This window comes from Cygnus atratus, chromosome 2 (assembly GCF_013377495.2).
Source record: "Cygnus atratus isolate AKBS03 ecotype Queensland, Australia chromosome 2, CAtr_DNAZoo_HiC_assembly, whole genome shotgun sequence".
NCBI lineage: Eukaryota > Metazoa > Chordata > Aves > Anseriformes > Anatidae > Cygnus > Cygnus atratus.
Window position 1 is genome coordinate 86,417,224 of NC_066363.1, and position 21,180 is coordinate 86,438,403.

General features: G+C 36.0%; 1 protein-coding gene across 1 annotated transcript in view; it reads left to right on the forward strand.

Annotated features, from left to right (window-relative positions):
• ABCA13 (ATP binding cassette subfamily A member 13) overlaps window positions 1–21,180 on the forward strand; it is a 197,800-nt gene that overhangs the window by 152,974 nt on the left and 23,646 nt on the right. The window contains exons 52-56 of the mRNA XM_050708769.1: window positions 1,210–1,366; window positions 2,304–2,557; window positions 3,120–3,312; window positions 4,708–4,817; window positions 14,931–15,081. Coding sequence (XP_050564726.1) covers window positions 1,210–1,366; window positions 2,304–2,557; window positions 3,120–3,312; window positions 4,708–4,817; window positions 14,931–15,081 — 865 coding nt within the window. The remainder of the gene's footprint in view (window positions 1–1,209; window positions 1,367–2,303; window positions 2,558–3,119; window positions 3,313–4,707; window positions 4,818–14,930; window positions 15,082–21,180) is intronic.

Consider the following 21,180-nt stretch of genomic DNA (forward strand, 5'->3'; position numbering starts at 1 on the left):
GGATGGTGGTGATGGATTTGCTTGCTTGCTCACTCAGGGGAATAAAAAAAAAAAAAAGCACTGGAAATGTCTCAAAAAATCGTCTGTATAACAATCATTTGCTGATAGAAATTGATTGTATGTAATCTTCCAGAAAGGAGGGAATAATAACAGTCAGGTCAGAATTTCAGTGCTTACATGTGCAGAGTAGCAAGAAGGCAAGAAGTGGCTGTCTTTTTTACAGTTCTACCAATTTTCAGTAATTCTGTAATCTTATACAGCTCCAGCAATTTATATATCCAGGGAGAAGGCTGTCCATTGTGGAGTACTGGACTGGTTGAAGATTTGTCTCCAAATAGTGCAATGAGATAGAAAAGTCCTCCCTTATAACCATTGTGCTTAAGCTTCACATTAAATAAATAAAAAAAAAAAGTTACAGAAAGATAAAATAACTGATTAAACCGAGTATTGATTTCTCTATATAAATATATATTGAGCCCTGGGCTTAATCAAACTAATGGTTCATCTGTGCTGTTGTTTTGCCTGCTCTTATGTGCAGTCCCAGGTGATGTGAGAAATGCGGAAAATGAATAGTTACAGGATAAGCATTCTGAAGAAGAATTTTCTTCCTTAACCAAATAATAGTTGCTATCTGTGTGAAGGAGATTGCATACCTTATGAGACAGATGTTTAAATATGACTGCTTATGAGAAAATACAGTGAAAGAGAGGACTTTCTGTAAGATCAGGACATCCCATCATAGGAGAAAAAAAACAAAACCAGCTTTTGCTAGATCAAATAAACCAAGCCATAACACATCATATAACGATGCCATATTACTATTTTCTACCCCCTTTTCTCCCCTTTCATTTTATTTTACATCTTCCCCCTCTCTCTCACGGCTTTCTCTTCTTTCTATTTGTGTTCTCTTCTTCTTTCTATGAAAGCCTGCTTTTAATTCTATCCTCGCATAAAACACTTGTTAAAAGATGTGTGGTTTTGCCATGAAGCTTGTGAACTCCGGAACAGTGAAAGTAAAACCATGCAGTTAATATATGCAAAAATGGTTCATATCTGCCTATTACATGACAGTAGATATGGGTACTTCTACAGAATCATAAGGTAATTAGATAAAGAAAATATATCCCAAATTTGACCTCCTTTTCAGTTGGTCAGAAGAGTTGCTTCACTTGTTTGTGATAAGTTTTTTTTTTTTTTTTAACCTTTCAGATATGCAACTTTACCGTGGATGTATCTTGTATCCCGATTCTTCTCAAGTTCAGATGTCGCTTTTATTTCTTACATCTCCTTAAACTTTGTGTTTGGCCTTTGTACCATGCTGGTGACTCTCTTACCTCGTTTGTTAGCTATACTTTCCAAAGTACAGGTCAGTATGAAACCTTAGCTTCATATTACTCATGAGATGTATACACACACATGTATGTGTGTATGCATATGCATACCTATGCACAGACTAGATCATTTCTAGCAGAAAAAAATTGGCATTTTAAACCATCCTGATTTTTCTGTCCCACTATATACCGTATTGCTTGTTACCGTCTTGAATTTTAACTTGTTTATAAAAAGAAGGAAAAAAAAATAAAAAGCTTGCAGTGAAATGATGGAAAAATATTGTTAATTGAAATCTTGACATTTTCCAGACCATTAAGTTGTAATTTGCACATAATGGGAGCTGTTCTGGTCCATTGAATAGATTATATGCATTGTAAAATGTGTTTGAATAATATTGACATAAGAGATAATCCGCTTATTTCTAGGATCTGTAATGCGCTGTATGAATAGTAATACACATTCTCAGTCCATGTATTTAATTTTCATTATTCTTGATGGTAATTAAGCAACCTGATGGAGAAGAAAACCAGAATGTGTGTATTTCACTACCTATGCATGTAGCAGGTCAAAAACTTAATGTTTGAAGACAAATGTGGATTACACATCACTCAAATTTGGAGGCAGATTTGATGCCTCCAAAATTCAACTAGGGTTAAATTGGTGACTTAGAATTAATAGCATTCAAGTATTACAATTTTAAGAAAACGGAATGACCACTGCCATGCGTCTGTTCTGTCATTGTCTGTGAACCTCAGCAAACTAGGACTCTGTGGTTGTAGACACTCTAAAACACAATAAAAGATGATCCCTGTCCCAAAATAGTTCATGATATGGTCTGCCAAAATCAGTTTGCCTTGAGTGAGATTTGAAAGGTGTATCCAGCTTAGTAAGTGTGCTTAATGTTTTGTTAGAGAAAACTAATTTTTTCTTTCTTCCTTCCTTTCTTTTTTTCTTTCTTGATGGATTTTAAGAGTTTTCAGTACATCTACAAAATCCTCAAATGGACGTTTATAATTTTCCCACAATTCTGCTTAGGCCAAGGTTTAATAGAACTTTCATACAACCAGATCAAGTTTGACCTGACCAGCAACTTTGGAATAGATTCGTACGTGAGCCCATTTGAGATGAATTTCCTGGGCTGGATTTTTTTGGAAATGGCCCTGCAGGGAACAGTTCTTCTTCTTTTACGGCTTTTTTTCCATTGGGATCTCCTCCAGAAACCAAGGTGTGTGCATTACCATTTGTATTCTGCCACAGTAAACAATTAACTAATTTTTAAAGAAAGAAAATGGTGGAATCCTGTTCACTTAGGGGTTTTATTTTGTTTGCTTCAGAGTTATCTGAACTGGATGGTTTTGTGGTCCCATGCTTCCACTTTGAATGAAGGATTTCCCCATTTCATCATTCTTGTTTCTGACTTAAATAATGTTTCAATGTGGAGTTCATTCTCAGTCGAATGTCTCTGTTGCTGTTTCATATGAACAGTAGAGTGCAATTTCAATTTTAGGAAGGAGAAAAAAAATCATAGAATCACAGAATCATAAAGGTTGGAAAAGGTCCAAAAGGTTGTCTTTTGGACAAGATCACCTAGCTCAACCATCCCCCTACCACCAATATTACTGTAGTATTGTAAACTGCAGAAAAAAACACAAGTGCTTTCTTTTTCCCTTGGATTCTGCTGAGATATGATCACAGAGCTTTAAGGGATTTCAGGGAAATAAAACAGAATTATCCAGAGCACATCAATGTTCAATTTGCCATGTGGTATTTGGTATCTTCTATTTTAGGGGTCAGCATTCACTTAACAGCACAGTCAGCCCTTCAGAAGATATTGATGTAGAGATGGAGCGACAGCGACTTTTTGGTGGAAGAACTGGTAATGATGTCCTTCTTCTGTACAGCCTCAGGAAGTGTTATGGAGGTTTCAGTAAGAAGAACATAGCTGTGGAAAACATAAGTTTGGGAATACCAAGGGGAGAGGTAAAGAGGACTTTTTTCTTTCTTTGGAAAAACAAAACAAAACCAAACAACTAAACAAAACCCCCTCAAAAATTAAAATTCCCCCCCACCCAAAGCCCACTTGATTCCTAGCAGTTGTTCAGACCTGTATGTCTGCAATCAAAGATCTGTAGATAGCAGAACAATTTTAGTTTTAGTAATTTCTGAAAATCAGTAACTGGATAGAAGTAGAAGATGTGGTGGTCTTTAAGAAGCAACAGTTCACTTATTTTTTTGTTTTAAGACTGTATCAGAGTTTTTTCATCTTGTTTATCTTTAGCAAATTACTGTTTTATCGGCTAACATGAAATGCCAGGAGGTAGCAGAGCAATTCAATGCCAAAGAGAAAGCAAAGAATATGTAGCTCAATTGCAGAATGTGAACAGGATTCTGAATTTGTCTCCAAGGCAACATTGTATTTCTCATACTGAAATCATTCCAGTATATTTTAATATAGTATATAATATACCAATATACTATTATAATAAACTGAAATCTCACACTGAATCATGGTAATCCTAAAGATTTCAGAACAGCATTTAGTTTTTCAAGATTTAGATCCTTTTGGGAAGTGCAAATTTTCATTTAAAATACTGATAAGGAAAAGACTTTTTTTCCTGGTTGACATTACCAAACTACAAAGATGCATTTGTAAAAATGAATATAAGAAATGTACATGGCAGCACAGGTCCAGTGAGATACAGACAGTTACAGGTCAGTTGTTGGGTAACTGGAGTAACCCGGAGGATGTTGCTGGTTAAAACATATTTATCGATAAGAAAGTTCATGAAACAAGTATTTTGAAAGTTATGAAGTGCTATTTGTAAACTTAATACAAATACTGTCCTAGCTTAAGCATGTATTCATCACAGCTGGGCTCTGAATTAACTGAGTCAGTGTCTTGGATGTTCACTGGTTGTTTACTTGTACAAAGTGAAGCAGCTTACGAGAAACTAAGAAATATTCATTAAAAAATATTGACTATATTTCTCTCTGGCTCAGTTTGGATGTGAAAACCCCAAGCTCAAATTTAGCACTTAATAATATGGATAACTAATGCATTAAATTATAGGACAGGGTTTTAAGTGGAAGGCTAAATAAGTCATTTTTAAGAATGTAGGAGGTAATCAAAATATTTTATTTTATTGAAAACTTATTTTCTGTTGGAAAGGGAATTGCACATACTGAATAGCCATATACAGTATCTTACAGACATGATAAGAAATATGAAAAGGGGAGAAACTGTTGAAGAATTAATATTACATATTTCCTTCAGCATAGCAGATTAATAACAATTTCTCACCTTTGCTCTTTATTTCTTCTTTTTGTTTGTTTGTTTTGTTTCTTTTTGTTTGGTTGTTTCTTTTTTGATCTTAGTGTTTTGGACTCCTGGGAACAAATGGAGCTGGGAAAAGCACAACATTTAAGATGCTGACTGGAGAGATCATCCCATCTGCAGGGCGTGCTGTTATCCGGACTCCTACAGGGTAAATAACACAGGGTTTGATCAGAATAGTGCTAATTGATAATGCCAATGATCAAAAAGTAGCAGTCTTCAGTCCTTTATATTGTAGTATAGGGACCTGTTTTGATCCCTTTTAAATCCATATTGCATCATTGCTGTTAAGCCCTTACCAGGAACGTCAGGGATTATGACAACAACATTTTAAAGTCTGACAGCTCTGTTAATTGAGAATAAAGTTGTCTGGTAGCAAAAGAGCAGGCTACAGGAAGCCTCAGTTGTAACAAAAATCTTAAGATACAGTACGTACAGATGCATGGACATAGATCTCCCAGACTAGTGCTGCACCAAAAGGTTTCCAGGCTTAGGATGATGACTGGTGCTTAAAGTGGATAATTTTAAAATGTTGACACTTGGGTCCTTCAGAGTCATTAATTAATTACTTGATCAATATGTTGTGTAATGAAGAAAAGAGATATAGTGCTCATGGTATTGAGGATAATTTTGATGGAGTGATAAGTGAATAATGGTCTTTTTGGTTTAGGTGTAACCAACATATACAGGTTTTACCAGCAACATGGGAGGGAAAGTAAAGTTATTTTTGAGTAAAACCAAAGTAAAATGTGTGTATGTGTATGAATGTATTGTGGGCTAGTTAACAATTTTAAACCTTGTTTGTTTGTTTGTTTTTTAAATTATGTCCATTTCAAAATTGGAGAATGAGGGGTGAAGGGTTTAATTCAGAAGACTTTAAAATGAAACATTTTGAAATTTCCAAAATGTGAAGATACATGTCTTTGTTTTAGAATTTAAATGCTTTCATATGTCAGTATTTGCTCACTTCTTAATGAAAATAATGATAAATAGATATAATTTCATAATGCAAGTAGTTTCAGTCATAGCAAAATTCTGTTTTCTTGAAAGTTTACCCTTAAAAGAAGAGAAAAAGTGGACACCATCACCACTACTAAACATGGTTCTACTTAAGTTGATTTTGTTGTTGTTATTGTTTTGTTTTTAAAACGTCTTTCATAACAACATTTTTTTGTTCAATAGATTCAGGTAAAAAGGGCTTAATAACAAAGAACTCCCCAAATCACCGTCAAATAGTTGTTAATCAGGAGAAAGGAATGACTAAAGAGATTTTGGAAATATAATTCTTAAAAGTATAAGAAGTAATATGAGAGTGTTATACAATGCTTGTAGAAACATTTAGATGTTTATTTTCGCTTATAATTTCCCAAAACAGAAGACAAACATTTTCAGATATTAAGCAAGAATGACAACAATGACCAAAAAAAAAACCAAAACCCAAACCAGTAATTTAAAATTAGGTTAAAACTAATATTTGTTGTTTTTTTTGGAACCTGTGGAATTCACTTACCAAGATATTGTGGAGGTCAGAAGTTTAGCATGTGTCTGAAAAGGATTTGAGATTTATAGAAATACAATAATCTGTAATGATTTCCAATAAGATATTGTCCTCAAGATAGTATTTAAGCTCCCAGGTTTTGCTTAGATTTTGAGGGTTATTCTTCTATAGCTTTTAATGGGACTTGCCTTTGGTCCTTCCTGTGCATTCATGAATTTCATATGGGTTTCCCTATACAATGTGACATCAGATCTGTATATGGGCAAATGATTTGATTTGATGTGACAATTCCTATATTTTAATACCTACTTGAAAGCCAATATAAAATTATAAGAATATATTTCATTGTCAGGTGTCTTGGCAGTTATGCTGTGTTTATTAAATATGTTATTTATTTTATCAGAACCCCTAAAGGTAATTCTTCAAAAAATCATAAAACAATATACCAATGCCTTAATTCCTTGTACTAGAATGTTGCAATTTATTTTTGGCAAAAGAGATAATTCTTTTGAGGTCAACTTTATGCTTCTGGTATTTAATAATAGTTTCAAATAAGCAGTAATACCTGATAATTCATGCTACATAATTACATAATATTTGATTATGCCTGCTACCCATCTTATATGTTACTTTCATTTACCCCATTCATTTAAAATGTAATGTTATTTACTATGTACTAAAATATAGGTAATGAAATTTGACACATTTAGAAGACTAGAGAAGAACCCATAGGAGATGGTCATATTTAAGTCTCCAGAATATCATTAACCATATTAATCATCACCCTGAACTGGATGTCACCTTACGGGTTTTGATGTTTCTTACATAGCTGAAGACATAAGTCTACAAGTGAATGTAAAGCATTCCTGTGTTTTCAAAACTTATCACTCACTTATTCTAATATTATAAAGGTGGCAACCTCAAGGAGAAGCTGCAGTTGCAGAGTAGCTAGCCCTGGGGAAACAAGTTTGAGGCTGAGATTTGTGTCATTGTGTCATTCCTGATTTTGTTGCTTGCTTCATATTTTGTCAACTGATGTAAAGCAAATTAAGATGCACTGTGTTGCTGTGCTACTGTAAATTAGTAGTGGACAAAACTGTTGACTCTTGCATAGATAGGATTCTAAGCACAGCAGGTCTGGAGAACCCTTCCTCAACACTTGAACTACTGCTAAAATTTCTCATGCAAAGCAGAACATATTTTTTTCTGAATAGAATTGATTTATAATCTTAAAACAACAACAACAAAAAAAGATTATGATCTCTGAATCAGTTAAATTGATGTTTTCTGTAGTCTAGTGAGAAGATACAAAAATGCTTGTGATAAGCTTTGATGTTCCTTACTTCAGTTTCAGGTATAGCTATTTTCTTTCCTGAGCAGCAGTCATGTTTATCCTGCTTATAAGGACAAATACCAAATTCTCAAACAGGAGGAAAAAAAGAAAAAAAAAAGAAATGTAAAATATTTTGTGTAACAGTTGATATATGTGTGAGTGTCTCGAATATTTTCTAGTTTTAGGTGTCTTTAAACTGTTAATTACATCTTTGTTAGTTGCAACTTCTGGGAACAGTTATTAAAAGTGAAACGAGTGTGCTTGAGTCCCAGATCTTTGGCTGCAACACTTAAATCAGTATTTAGAGGCAAAACCAAGAAACTTCAGTATGATGGAAATATTTCTGTTCTTTTAACTTGCTATGCTCTGCAATATGTTCTGTAAGGAATATGCGCATTTCACATCAGGCAGACAATTGCAGCTTTCATCTTTCCTCTCTAAGGATTGATTTGCTGCTGATAAATAATTATGTGTGTCAATAAACACAAAAATGTAAATAGTTGGAGAACATAGCTCTATCTGGTTTGTGTATCAGGTGTCCAAGGGGTTTTAGGTGGGTTAAAAATCCTTAATTCATAACAGGTTGTGTTTCATTGAATAAACTGTTCTTGAAAGATCCTGGATATAAAAACAAAACAAAACAAAACAAACAAACAAAAAACAAATTTTCCTGATTATTAGTGTAATAGTTTCACAGAATATATGAAAAAGTCAGAAGTGTCTCATTGAGACAGCTGCACTGAAATGAGACCTGAATTTAACAGGACAGCATTTGCACCTTTGGACAGGGGACTAGAAAAGGCAGATCAGCTTTTCAAAAGTGCATGTTGAATTGCAAAGCAGAATTTTTGGAACTTAAACCTAAAACATCTTGGAGGTGCCTGGGGTTATGTAGAGAGAGCTGTGCTCCTCACACAATGATGATCAAGTCGTGTTCAGGGAACTCCAGCTAGACTCTCAAAGAAAATTGGAAAATGTACTTCGGGTCTAGAGCTGCCTTTTTATAAGGGCAGAAAATCAGATTCGCAATACCTTCAAGTACTTCAAAAAGATTTGTTGGCCTCCAAATTGTTTGTTTGTTGAATGTTTAAAGCCACAAAAAACGAGCTTATTCCTAAGAATTTTTTTTTTTGTAACAAAAGCTTAATAAAATGCATTAAAGCTATCACTCAGACTTGTAAGACTGGGTGTTATTAAGAAGAAAATTGTATTAAATGCTAGATCCAGCTTCATCTCTTCTGCACATTAAAGTTTCTTGGCATTCTTTTTGATGGGGACATTCTTATGGGGAAGGGAAGGCTTCTGATCTTTTTTAAACTTTTTCTTTTTGATACATTACAAATCAAATAGATACTTGTATGTATATTTGCATTGTATGTATTTGTATGTATATTTGTATTGTATGTATATTTGTACAGAGTATGTTCCTAACTTTGATGTATCTTAGCATTTACATGGGGAATGCACATTTATAGTATACAAGCTAAGCAGTCTACCAAGGAACTACTTTTTAAAAAATTTCATATTCTTGTGAAGAAAAGTCTTTCAGGCAACATCTAACCTTTGCAATCCCATTCTGGTTGTAACTGTGACCTCATAAAGATACTCTTAGTAAGAAATAATAGGAATTTATCACTAACCACAGACAATCTTGTGAAGGTAATAGCAAAATGCTATTCATAGGGGATTTTGCCTTTTTTATTATTTTATGTACCTCATTAACATTGCCATTATCAGTGACATACCTGTCCAGATGAAATATAAAAATAATATCATATAGAGAAAGTGTCTCCATGTTAGGGATATTTGCAACCCCTAAAAGTGGATTAAAAAGTGGCAAAGGAAGATGTGGAAATGAAATATTGACGCTGAAGCACCAGCAGTCCCTCTAGTGAAGGTCAGAAATATTAAAAGCAAAAAAGGGAAAAAGAAAATATTTTAATACAATTTACTTTTTAAAGTAAAAGTTTAAATGTTGTTAAATTTACTTTTTTTTTAATTTTACTTTTCTAACATATTCTAGAAAAGAAAATATTTTAATAAAATTTACTTGCTTGTATTTATTGAGAATGGTGCTATAAGACATTAGGAGACTGACTTTTGAGCAATGTCTAGGCAAAGGAGTTGTCAAGCGTAAACAAATATAACAGTTGATTGACTGCATGGCACTTCTTTTGTGTTCTCTGTAGTGTATGTGCTCCTCTTTAAGGGTGCAAATGGACTCAGAGTATATCTTTAGCTTTACTGCTATGACTAGGTTGTCACCAGGAGCTGGCTATTTGAAAGCTATTGTGGGTATCCATAAGCATTTTCATAGCTACTGTTTTTGTCAAATAGCTTGAAGAAATAGTATTTGTATTATATATGTACTCCGAAAAGCTGACGCTTACCAAAGTAGTAAAAGAAAGGAGAACAAAGTGAACCCAATAAAAGTGAGCCCTCCTAGTCTTTGATTCACTTCTGGACTGATGCATCAGCAGATACTGCATATCTGTTCCACTTTTTAAGTGTGTATTGGCCACTCTTAGTTTTCTTCCCCTTTGCAAGTTTGTACCTTAGCCTTCTGCAATGACTATTATATTGTAAAGCCCTCAACTGAGAAGGGCTAAAGACAGCTGGGAAGAAAATGTGTCAAAATCCTTTTAAGTGTCATGTCAAGATCAGTGTAAAATAATGTGACAAGTGTTTAGTGTTTTGTTTGCCTTTTTGGCTCAAGCTATTTTGCAGTTTTCTCCATTGTAGTTTGCTGAATGTAGTCAATTTTAAGTTCATACTCAGTCTTGGTTGTAGTGCGGGTGCATAGAAGAAGTAGTTGCAGTGGACCTAATCTTGTTCATAAGTGTCCCGAAGCATTTGGCAGTGTTCCTTATATAATTAATTTATCTACCATGAATTTCTCTCTTTCTTCTGCATAGAGATCCTCCATGACAGCAACTCCCCATCCTATTTGATTTGACTGTCAGTCATCTCAGCTGTTGGATTACAAAGTCATAGGACCAAAGAACTGCTTTCCAAAGAGGGGAAAGTAAAATATTTCTATAGAGCTACAACTTGGACTCTTGATAGTTATGATATTCAGCTTGATAAATAATTTAAAATGTAATTCAAATAGCTTTACTTGAAAGGCAGAATAAATTTGCATCAATATAATGCCTGAGAAAGCTGTTGTTACACTGTATATCAGTATAATTAATTTAATTATAACTAAGCTTTAGTTACATTAATTATATTTTAACCTTGATTTTTTATAATGTTAATAGAGCATTAGTATGCACTGAATTGAATGTGCAGTTATGAGTACAATGGAATGTCTAACTACTTTTGCAATTTGTAAATTTATATTTCATTTTGACTAATTAATGGAATTTATCTCTCTGCAGAAGCCATTGTAAGTACCATATATATCATTGCCTTTATTTTAACTGCATTCAAACACCACAGAAAAAGCACTCAAAAATGAACCAAAGTGCACAGCAGAGTCAATACTGAAACATTTTTTCATAAACAGCCAAAAGGCTGATATTGGGGGCACTAAGTTGTGCTGAAATTGAGGTCATACCTTTGAATGTCAACCCACAGCTGCCTAAGCAATGTTGTTGGTAACCACTGTAACAAATGAGAAGGAAATTCAGTCTCAGCAACAACCAACCCAGCCTTCTGGAAGATAGTCCAGTTCACGTGACAGAAAGCAGCAGGTTTTGTCTGAGATTCTTCACACACATTCAAGTGTTTTGTTCTCTTTTTCAGTGCCAGCAAAGGCTTTCTGACTGGAGTGGCCCATGCCACTCCAGGGTAGCTTTCAGGACTGGAATCAGATTTCAGGGGTACTGCAACACACAAAAGAAATGGATCGGTTAAATGCCTTAAAACGATCAATGGACGAATATATTTAAGTGAAGGTTTCACCCCCTCTGAGTTTAGTTTGCTAAATACCCATTGCCTTGCAAGGCTGGCAAGTTTCTTTCATCGTTAGTACAAAACTTTGTAAGATGAGCATTCCAAATGTATGGTCCTGGAGTCCTGGATTTTTTTTTTTTCAGGATGATTTATGTGAAAGTTATCATAATTCTTACTGTATAAATGGAGACAAAAGCATATAGAAAGGGACAGAATACAATATTTTCAAGGCTTCAAGTGCTACTCTGTACTATTTTTCTCAAGGATGCCATACAGTCTGCTGACCTTTTCAAGAAGTGTACTAGCAATGTAGTTTTTCATCTTTAAATTTTATTTAACATATAATGTATTCTGGATACATTCTGCTGGTTTTATTTGTTGCAGCTGTTCCACTTTACACAAAAAATTAAATAGTAAGTGAAAGCATTGACTGAGCATAACAATATAATCTAAAAATGAAACTTCACTAGGAAGAAGAGAACTTATATTCCATGCCTGAACTAGGTCAGACCAAAGTAACTAAAAGAATCTGAAGATAACCATTCCTACCATTCCTAAATGTTTTTATAATGATAAAGAAATCCCTGTATTTGTGTAAATGTCTGGTTTCTATCCTATAGTTTTTAGAAATTACACTGGTATTCATTGTGTCTACTGTACTATGGACAGAAAGGCAGAGAAAGGTTGGAATCTGTAGTTATATGTGCTTTCTCTCTTCATTTCTAAAATGAGCTCCCCCCCCTCCCCGTCTCTCATGTTGTTTACATCAGTGGTCTAATGAGAAATGCTAGCATGTTGATAATAAAAGGGCAGAAAACAAAGGCCTGCTTTTCTCTAGGCTGAGAAAAAGTTTGGCATTTTGCTGCATGCTAATCTATAGTTCAGAAAATATAAAAATGTATGTTTCCAATTGTATTCATGTCATACATGACGTTTGTTAAAGAAAGATATAATTAGTGTACTGAATATCATCAGAGGTTTTTTTTTTTTTTAAGCATTTACAGTATATCATTTAGTGAAAAAGGTTTGGGGTATCATGCTGTAACTTCTTGAAAAGTTCATTTCATTTAAGCCCATGAAAATGAGATTTGAGAGATTAACTGAATTCCAAGGAAAATTAATTTCCCGAGATAAAGGCAGGTTTCTGTCCTAAGATATGTACTGTAATTAAAGATTATGCTGTGGTTTTCTTTCATCTCTTATTCTAGTATTCAGAGAAAGGTTATGCTGGCTAAACAAAACTCAATTATGATCTCCAACCTTTTTGTTTTGGACATCTACTCAGTGTTATTGCTGTGGAAAGAGTAGGCATTCTAATATATATACCAAAAAGGTTTCAATAAAAAGCTAGAATCCACATATGGCTTTTTTTGTTGTTGTTAAATTCTATTCAGATTACTTTCTCCTTTATGACGGATAAAGGCATCTGGAGATGGAAAAAAAATAGGTCCATGAGTTCATTAGTGGATACATTAGAATTTCTTTACTAATGGGAGCGCTTTATGTGTTCGAGGTCATCACTAATGGATGCAGATGCAAGATAAGGACCAAGCTGAGTAAGAATATTAAATGATGTATTCTCACTGCATTCTTCCTTTATGAAAGCTAAAGGTTGCTGGGTGGGATCTTGTTCATCTAAGGCTGTGTCTGCTTCATAGGAAGCACAACACTAAAATTATATCTGTGCAATTAGCACTGTGGACACAGAAGTGTTTTTATTTCCCAATGCGAACTGAGTAACTATGGTCTAACCAAGTTCTACCTTAAGGACATCAGGTATCTGTTATATTTTGCAGTCATGCATACTTATTTTTTGTTCTTCGTGGTATGGATCCATTCCAGGCTATATGTATCTATCCAGATAGAGAGTTCATGCTGAGTAAATGTCCCTGAATTTACCCCTGAGTGTGATTTGTTCTCTTGTGATTGAACTTGGCATGTTACTAAAAACCCAGACTCCAAGGAGAGTACCTGCAAGAAAAAGAAGCCTTGTTAGCTTGCCTGAATCTTCCTAGTACAGCAAACCTTATGCACATCACCCTCTATTCAGCAGCATCTTGACAGCATTTCACTGTAGATAGTTTCACAATGTTAGAGTTTGTTAAATAAAGAATACACAGCTTCTGTCAGGTCACGTAACAAGATCAACATTATTCGGTCCATAGCTTATGGTAAATATGATCTTAAAAACTCATTTAATTTGACTTAGGTATGTCTAGAAACTGAGCTGGGAAAAAATCTATGTATACCTTATTTAAAATAATCTTTAAGTAGATATAGTTTAATGACAGAGTGCACTTCCCTCCCCCCTTTTTCATTTTTTTTTTTTTGGTAAGTCTTTACCTAGAGAGATATCTACAGGCAGTTAACTTCCTTGGCACCATCCAAACCTACAAAGGTACTAAAATTTTATGTCTTTGCCATTAAGAGCAAAAGTCCATTCTAATTAGTCTCCAGCAAGGTTCATCATAATCATGATAATTTATCTTTTGACAGGATTAAAATATTTTGATGTTGTGATTCATCAAGTAAGATGCAGAGTTTGTGTTTTCTTTTTCTCCACAGACTCCTGAATGTTGTTAAGAAACAGGGGATACGTATTTATGTTTTCACTGGTGCTGGTATTAGTAGATCCTCCATTTAATGCATTTACATTGTGTCTAAATTAATAATCATATATTTAGTTTTCTTAACCAGAAACATAGAAAACCACTAAGGGGTAAGCCATTCTGTAATGCAGAACCTTTTAAAAACTTTTTTCAAAACTCAAATTTTCTCTTTTTAATTAAGTAGCTTAATTTTGACAGGTCTTTTCTGTAAATGTAAATCAGCATCATTGAATGTTGGATTAGATGTTGGAATAAATAGGATAGATTTAGTGTCATTATGGGTAATGAGACACCCTTGCAATCAAGCTTGCTTCTTAGCAATGAATGCAATTTCAAGTAATGCCATACAGCTACAAAGAGATGGCCAAAGTCTCTGAAATCAGAATCACTTTATATTTTTACCTGTATTGTCTTTAAACTTCCTAGTCTTTAATAGGCTTTGGTTTTCTGGCTTTTGTTGTTTAGACAATGCATGTGTGCATGTATACAGACATGTAAAGAATACACAGCAATGTTTCTCTGTCTCTTTCAAGACTAATGCCCCTCTAATATTGAATGTGTTGAACACTGTATGGTTTTGAAGTATATCGCCTCAGACCAGGGTCTACTAAATGTACAGGGGAGGTAAACCTGGTAAGAATTAGTTCTCATAGATCTGTCCTCCTGTGTTTGTTCATCCATGCACATTTAGAGCAGTGAAGCATGGGTGGCAGCACAAATCTCAGAGAAAGGGACAAAAAGCTTGCATTGAGTATGGGTGGTACCATGTTAAGTGATGACAGCGAAGAGATTCAAACTTATTTACCAATAGAGTAAAAGATGTGTGCTTGTCTTGAAGACTCTATATCACAAGGGTGAAAACCAGAGCTGTATTTTTTACATAACTTTTTTTTCTTTTTCTTTTTTTTTTCTTTTTCTTTTAAACAGATCTGAAATGGATATACTGTCTGCTAGCTCTGAAGGTATTCTTATTGGCTATTGTCCACAGCACGATGCCTTGGATGAACTTTTAACGGGTTGGGAGCATCTTTATTATTACTGCATACTGCGCGGAATTCCAAAGCAGCATATCTGTAAGGTAAGTCCAGAACAGATTTGCAGGTAGAGCTGCAGCCAGGTTGGTCAATGGAGTTTATGAAAAAAGGGTGCTTTTTTTACATGTGAGAATATCCAATATTTCATCTTAACAGTGTTAGTAATAAGGTTTTTTGTTATGCTAATTTATCTAAACAATACATATTTTCTTCTGTCTAATGCTAGTTCAAACACAGTAACATCACTGAGGATAGTGAAATATCACTTGTGCAAATACAATCTCTGATACACAAATTCTAAAGGAAATGAAATTTATGAATGATTCAATACCTTCGTTGTCACATGTAGAGGACTGGGAGGGAGCACCAAATGTGCCAGGTCATGCATCTTTTCTTCAGAGATGGAATTATACTTGGAAGAAATTGAAATCTGTTGAATTTCTATGTAAAGAAACTAAGCACCTGGGTGCCGAGGCCAAGTGGCAGCTGTCAGCACTCTGCTGGTAAAAGCTTTAACCTTCACAAGACAGTGGCTGCATTCAAATTGCCTGCTGGGAGCAGTCCCTAAAATATTCCTGGATTTGTCTGAGGAGAAGAGGCCAAACCTGTGTCAGGAAATAGTTTAACAACTTACTAAACTTACTAGCAAAGGCTATTATGATATCTGGCAATGTCACTTGGGAGTTTTTAGATTTACTGATACAGATGTGGCTGTTCTGAGCAACAAACAGCTCTCTCTCTCTTTTTTTTTTTTTTTTCTGTAAAGAGCCTCACCAGTCAACTCATACTAGAAATTACATACTAAATGGTTATAGTATAAAATTTATTTTTTTCTATCTCTACTGATGGAAGTTTCTGATATGGCCTGTTCTTAAGCAGTTCAGTCTCTTGTGCATCTCTATTTACAAGTGAAAACTGAAGCGTGATATGAAATCAAGGCCATTTGTGCTGTATAGATTGGTTCCACGTAACTGTTAGGTCTGTATGGTATCCCAGATTGTCCTTGTAACTTCCACAAGGCTGTCTGTCTTCTTTTTCCTTTTCCCAGAAGCAAAACTGTATGTAACTGAAATCTCTTTTCTACCTACCTACCTACCTACCTACCTACCGTCTTCTTGGTTACTGCCTCAGGGTTCACCAAGTGGTTTATTGTCAGTTCCTTGTCTGTGTATTGAGCCTGCCTTCTTGTTTCTTCGCAGCTTTTCCACCAGCAGCTAGGTACTATTTGAGAAGAAGGTCTGTCTCCAGCAATGGGACACTGAATATTCAGAAATAACTGCTATCTTGCCCCAATAATAGCATCAGGGCAGGCAATATCTTGAACGTTTCCTTAAGCTAATCAGTTGAGTGTTGCTGGATCAGAGGTTATGGGATATGAAAGATTCTTACAAGTCTTTGCACCTTCTACTGGGCTATCTCCTTAATAGACCCTGGCTGGACATTAGCTTATTGTTTTAACGGTATACTTCTTGCAGGCTTCTTAGAAATCATGCTGCAGTCTTTTACTTAGTTGTTTGCTGATCTTAACTCGTCATCGGTAGTTTTTGCTTCAGAGTACTGGCAGAATACTGCAAACATGAATATGTTTCCTTTGATCTAAAGGAAATATATTAAGGGCTAATTGTTAATGTACTAGCCCTCTCAACTATAATTATGTGTTTTGTCCATTAACTGGCAGATCTAACAGTTGGGCTAAAAGCCTATCATAACTAGCATTTGTTATCGTGGTGCTTTAAAAGAAACATAGGTGGCAACAGATTGTGGCATCTCTCCTAGAGCTGTGTAGTCATTCAAAATGATGCTAGTAAATATTCATACCTCTTACAGAAGTTATTGAATACTATTGGTCCTCAGTGCAATTTAAAATGGGAATCAAAGTTTGATTGTTTAATTACACAGCAGTGTTCTTTAAAGTGCTGTAAACATGGCTTTTAAGCTTTTTTTCTTATCATTTGCAGAAGAAACTACAATATATTCTTATAACCCATATGTCCAAATGGTACACCATGTGCTATAAATGAAGCAGTTTTTAAGACATCTTAAGAAGAGTGTGAGGTTCAGAAAAGCACTTGAATGATAGAAGTACCTAGTTTTAAATAAATTTCAGGGGACTCACTAAACTCACAGACTTGGGGTCTTATACATACATGTTGCTCTCAGCAAGTGCACCCTGGAATATAGAGGAAACATACTCTCCCTTTGTGAATAGACTGAATAGCACATTAAGTGGGGCAGATGGTGACCATCTCAGAAAGGAATGGAGTTGCAATGAGCCTATGATGTAGGTTTCCAGCAACAGATGCTTTGGAGGCAGCTAGGCTGTCTGGATAAGGAGCAGGATCAGGAGCTAGTGTGGAGCCTCGAGAATGGAGATAGATTTGTGGTGTGCCTAAGGATCTGCATTTCATAAATAACCTGTCCCATGCGGTATTGAACTCATCTCAGGTGTCTGGGAAATTTTCCAGATTGCAATGAGCAGGATGATACTAACAGCTTTCTATGCTGTGCCTGCAGGGTGTCTCTCTGCATGTGCATATGTAAATGAACACCACTGTAACTGCTGTCTCCTGTCTGCATTTGGTGAGGAGCCACAAGGATAACCTGGCTTCCTATACCTCCTCTAAAATGAGAATTTTTCTCTCTCTTTGAAATATCTGGCATTCATAAAACCCCTTGCAAATGCAGAAGTATTGATGAATAATTGCTGTACCTAAGAGCTTCCACTTTGTATTCAGCTCCATCTATTCTCTGGGTAATTAGTACACAGGTACTCCAATGGCTGCTCTCAAAACCATATGGGGAACAGTTCCTCAAGAGGAGTAGTAACTCACATACTGTTCCTGATTCAAGTGGGTTAAAATCAATTATGTGTTGTTTAGAGATGAGTTACGTTACTGTGGTGCACTGAGGGAAGATAACTGTCAATCTTCTGACTATCCTGAACCTTAGATGATCTAGGTGCCACCTCTTGTGCCTTAGTTTCACATCTGTGATATAGAGACCGTTCTTCCTTTCAGCTGTCGTTGTTTTTGGTCTACGTAGATGACAGAGCAGACTTTGCTGCCATATGCTTGTAATCAAGGCATCAAAGGCCTCCTGCAAATGTTATTTAGCTACTCCGGTTTACCTTCATCAACAACTGAAGTGCAGCTATCTCAGAGGAAAACAAATGTTTTTGTCAGTGGGACCTTCCAGCAGTGTGGCATTGCTGTGAAGTGCTGAACAGCTGCTGTTCTTCAACCCAGAAATGGCTGGTGCCTGGAGAAAGTGTGCATTTTAGTTGCCTATGAAGAAAATAAGGCCTGAGAATGCTTTGGAAGAGCAACTCTATGTAAATGTAAACTGTTATTTTCTCATTCCCTCCTGCCTATGATATGGTGTTCAAAGCTTGCCTCAGAATGCTTACATGTGAGTGTTGATACTAGTGCACACACACACACACACATATTCTAGAGAGTACATGGTTTTGATTACTATGTAGAAAGCAACATACATTCGTTTTTTAATAAATTATCAAGCTGGCAGGTGAGTTACTGGATGCCTTGCTACTGAAGAAATCCACTGAAGCACTAACTTCAAAGATCAAATCCTTTTGCTAGACAGATTTATCAACAGCAGGAGTTAAGTGCCTGACATAAAGTTGAGTGCACTTAATGTTCCAAAACAGTAATTAACTGAATGGGAAAGGAGGAGGAAAACGGGTCATTTGCTATCAATGTTAAGTTTCATGGAATGTGAAGTTTTACTTTGCTTCCTAAAGCTGCTCTGAAACTTTCTTTTTTTTTTTTTTTCCTGCAAAACTGGTAAGTTGGAAGTAGAGCTTGTGGACTATTTAGACATGTGCTGGTTTAACATAGTATTTTAATAGTTATTTTTATTTCTTTAATATATCAAGTTTCAGCATCTCAGTTTGTTCCAGAAGACCGCATACAATTTGCTAAAAAAAATAAAAGTCAAATACTAATACAGCATTAATTGACACATTCCATTTGCATTAAAACTTATGCATTGCAGATCTCAAAACAAGCTTCACCAGGCCTTCAGAGGCAACTTCTTGCTGTGCCAATGTGATTTCTTTTTAAGTTCACTCTCCAGGAAGATTTTTGCACTGACTCTGGAGCCTCATCGACTTGCTTATGTGTTCTATTCTAGCGCTGCTGGAAACAGGAACTTGTCAAAGCAGTTACTCTTTCCATGCACAAAGCTTTTGTGCTTGTTTTTTAAGACTCCAAGCAGAATTAGAGTGTACAGTTTTATTATCTGGGATAAAGAACTATTTCCCCTTAGAACTTTGACCATGAGATACACTTTCCTAATGGAAGAAATCTAACAATTTTAGGTTTATTCTGAAGCAGAATGAATACTGTTTTGCGTGGATTTGATGCTTGATTGTTACTTAGGATATTTAATCTGTATGGCATTCAAATTTACTCAGAACCTGACAGATAGAACAACTTTTTTTGGAAGTGTATAGCTTTTTCAAGTGACTCTAGAATTCATCTTATGCTTATTATTTCCGTTAGGTCTGACACAAACTTTCACTATTTGCAGTCAGGTTTGCTTTTCGATGGTTTTGTTCACAATAAAATAATAAAGAGTTGCACGTTATGTTTATGTTGTCAGAATTATGCAAAATTAATAAGCTGATGCTTACAGCTTTTCAACTCAGGATAGATACACTACATTTCTAGACTTCTAATTGAGGCCTCTCTAACTCAATCCATTTTTTCCAGAAAACATACTAGCTGATCACTCTCAGTACTACTTAATGTTTTACTTGAATATTAAAGGTAAGTTTGGAGGACAGTGGAAAATAATTAGCATTGTGGGTTACATAATTAGTATCATTTACTGCTTTTCAGAGAGGCAGATGTACCTCTTGGTTTCCTGGTGGATAGAAGGCACCATGCCTACTTTAATCTTTACTCTTAGAAATATTAACGTGTGCAAAAGTTCAAGTTACCTTGCTGTGGTGTTTTCACCCAGCTGGACAGCAGAACTCCACCACAACCACTCTCTCACTCCCCCCTCCTCAGAGGAAGAGGTGGAGAAAATACAATAGAAAAGGCTCAAGGGTTGAGATAAGGACAGGGAGATGATTCACCAATTACCGTCATAGGCAAAACAGACTTAACGTAGGGAGATTAATGTCGTTTATTGCTTGTCACTAAGAGACTAGAGAAGTGGGAAACTAAAAGCAAACTAAAACCACCCTCCCCCCATCCTCCCTCTTCCACCTCCCCTCCCCAAGCGGTGCAGGGGAATGGGGAATGGGGGCTGCGGTCAGTCCCCTTCTGTCAGCTTCGTCTCTGCCGCTCCTTCACAGTCACACTGCCTATCCCTGCTCCATGCGGGGTCCCTCCCACGGGATGCCGTCCTTCACGAACTGATCCTGCGTGGGCTGCCCACAGGCAGCAGCTCTTCCAGAACTGCTCCCACATGGGTCTGTACATGTCCCTCCTTCTGCACTGACCTTGGGGGCTACAGGGCTGCTTCTCACTCCTCTCTCTCCCAGCTGTTGTCACACAGCAGTTCTGCCCCCCCCCCAAATCTGCTCTCCCAGAGGCCCAACCAGCATCGTTCCCTGGCTCAGCTCTGGCCGGCAGCGGGTCCCTTTTGGAGCCGGCTGGAGCTGGCTCTGATCTGACATGGGGCAGCTGCTCGGCTCTGCTCACAGAGGCCACCCTGCAGCCCCCCTGCTACCAAAACCTTGCCATGTAAACCCAATATACTTGCTGCCTTTTCTGGAATGCAAGTAGTCTTCAGGAAATGCAGAAAGTATTCAGGGATTTGGCTTAGATTTTACAGATTCAAGGACTTATTCCAATGAGTATTCCAAAGTTGAGGGAACTATTAAATTAATCTGGAAAAAACAAAAACGAAAACCACTTTTTCTTTAGATATTAGACTTGGTTAGGGAAAAATAAATCAGTTTAAGGAATGTTGGAAAATAGGGAAATTGTTATCTTAAAGATATAAATTCTGTTATCTGGATGGGGGGAAGAGAAAGGGAGGAAAGATTAAATTCATGACTACAGGCATGAGTAGATGTAAAACATCTTTATGGTTCAAATGCACTCACAAAATATATATTTGTGTATAACTGCGTCTTTTCATTTGGCCTCAGTGTTACCAACTTGCTA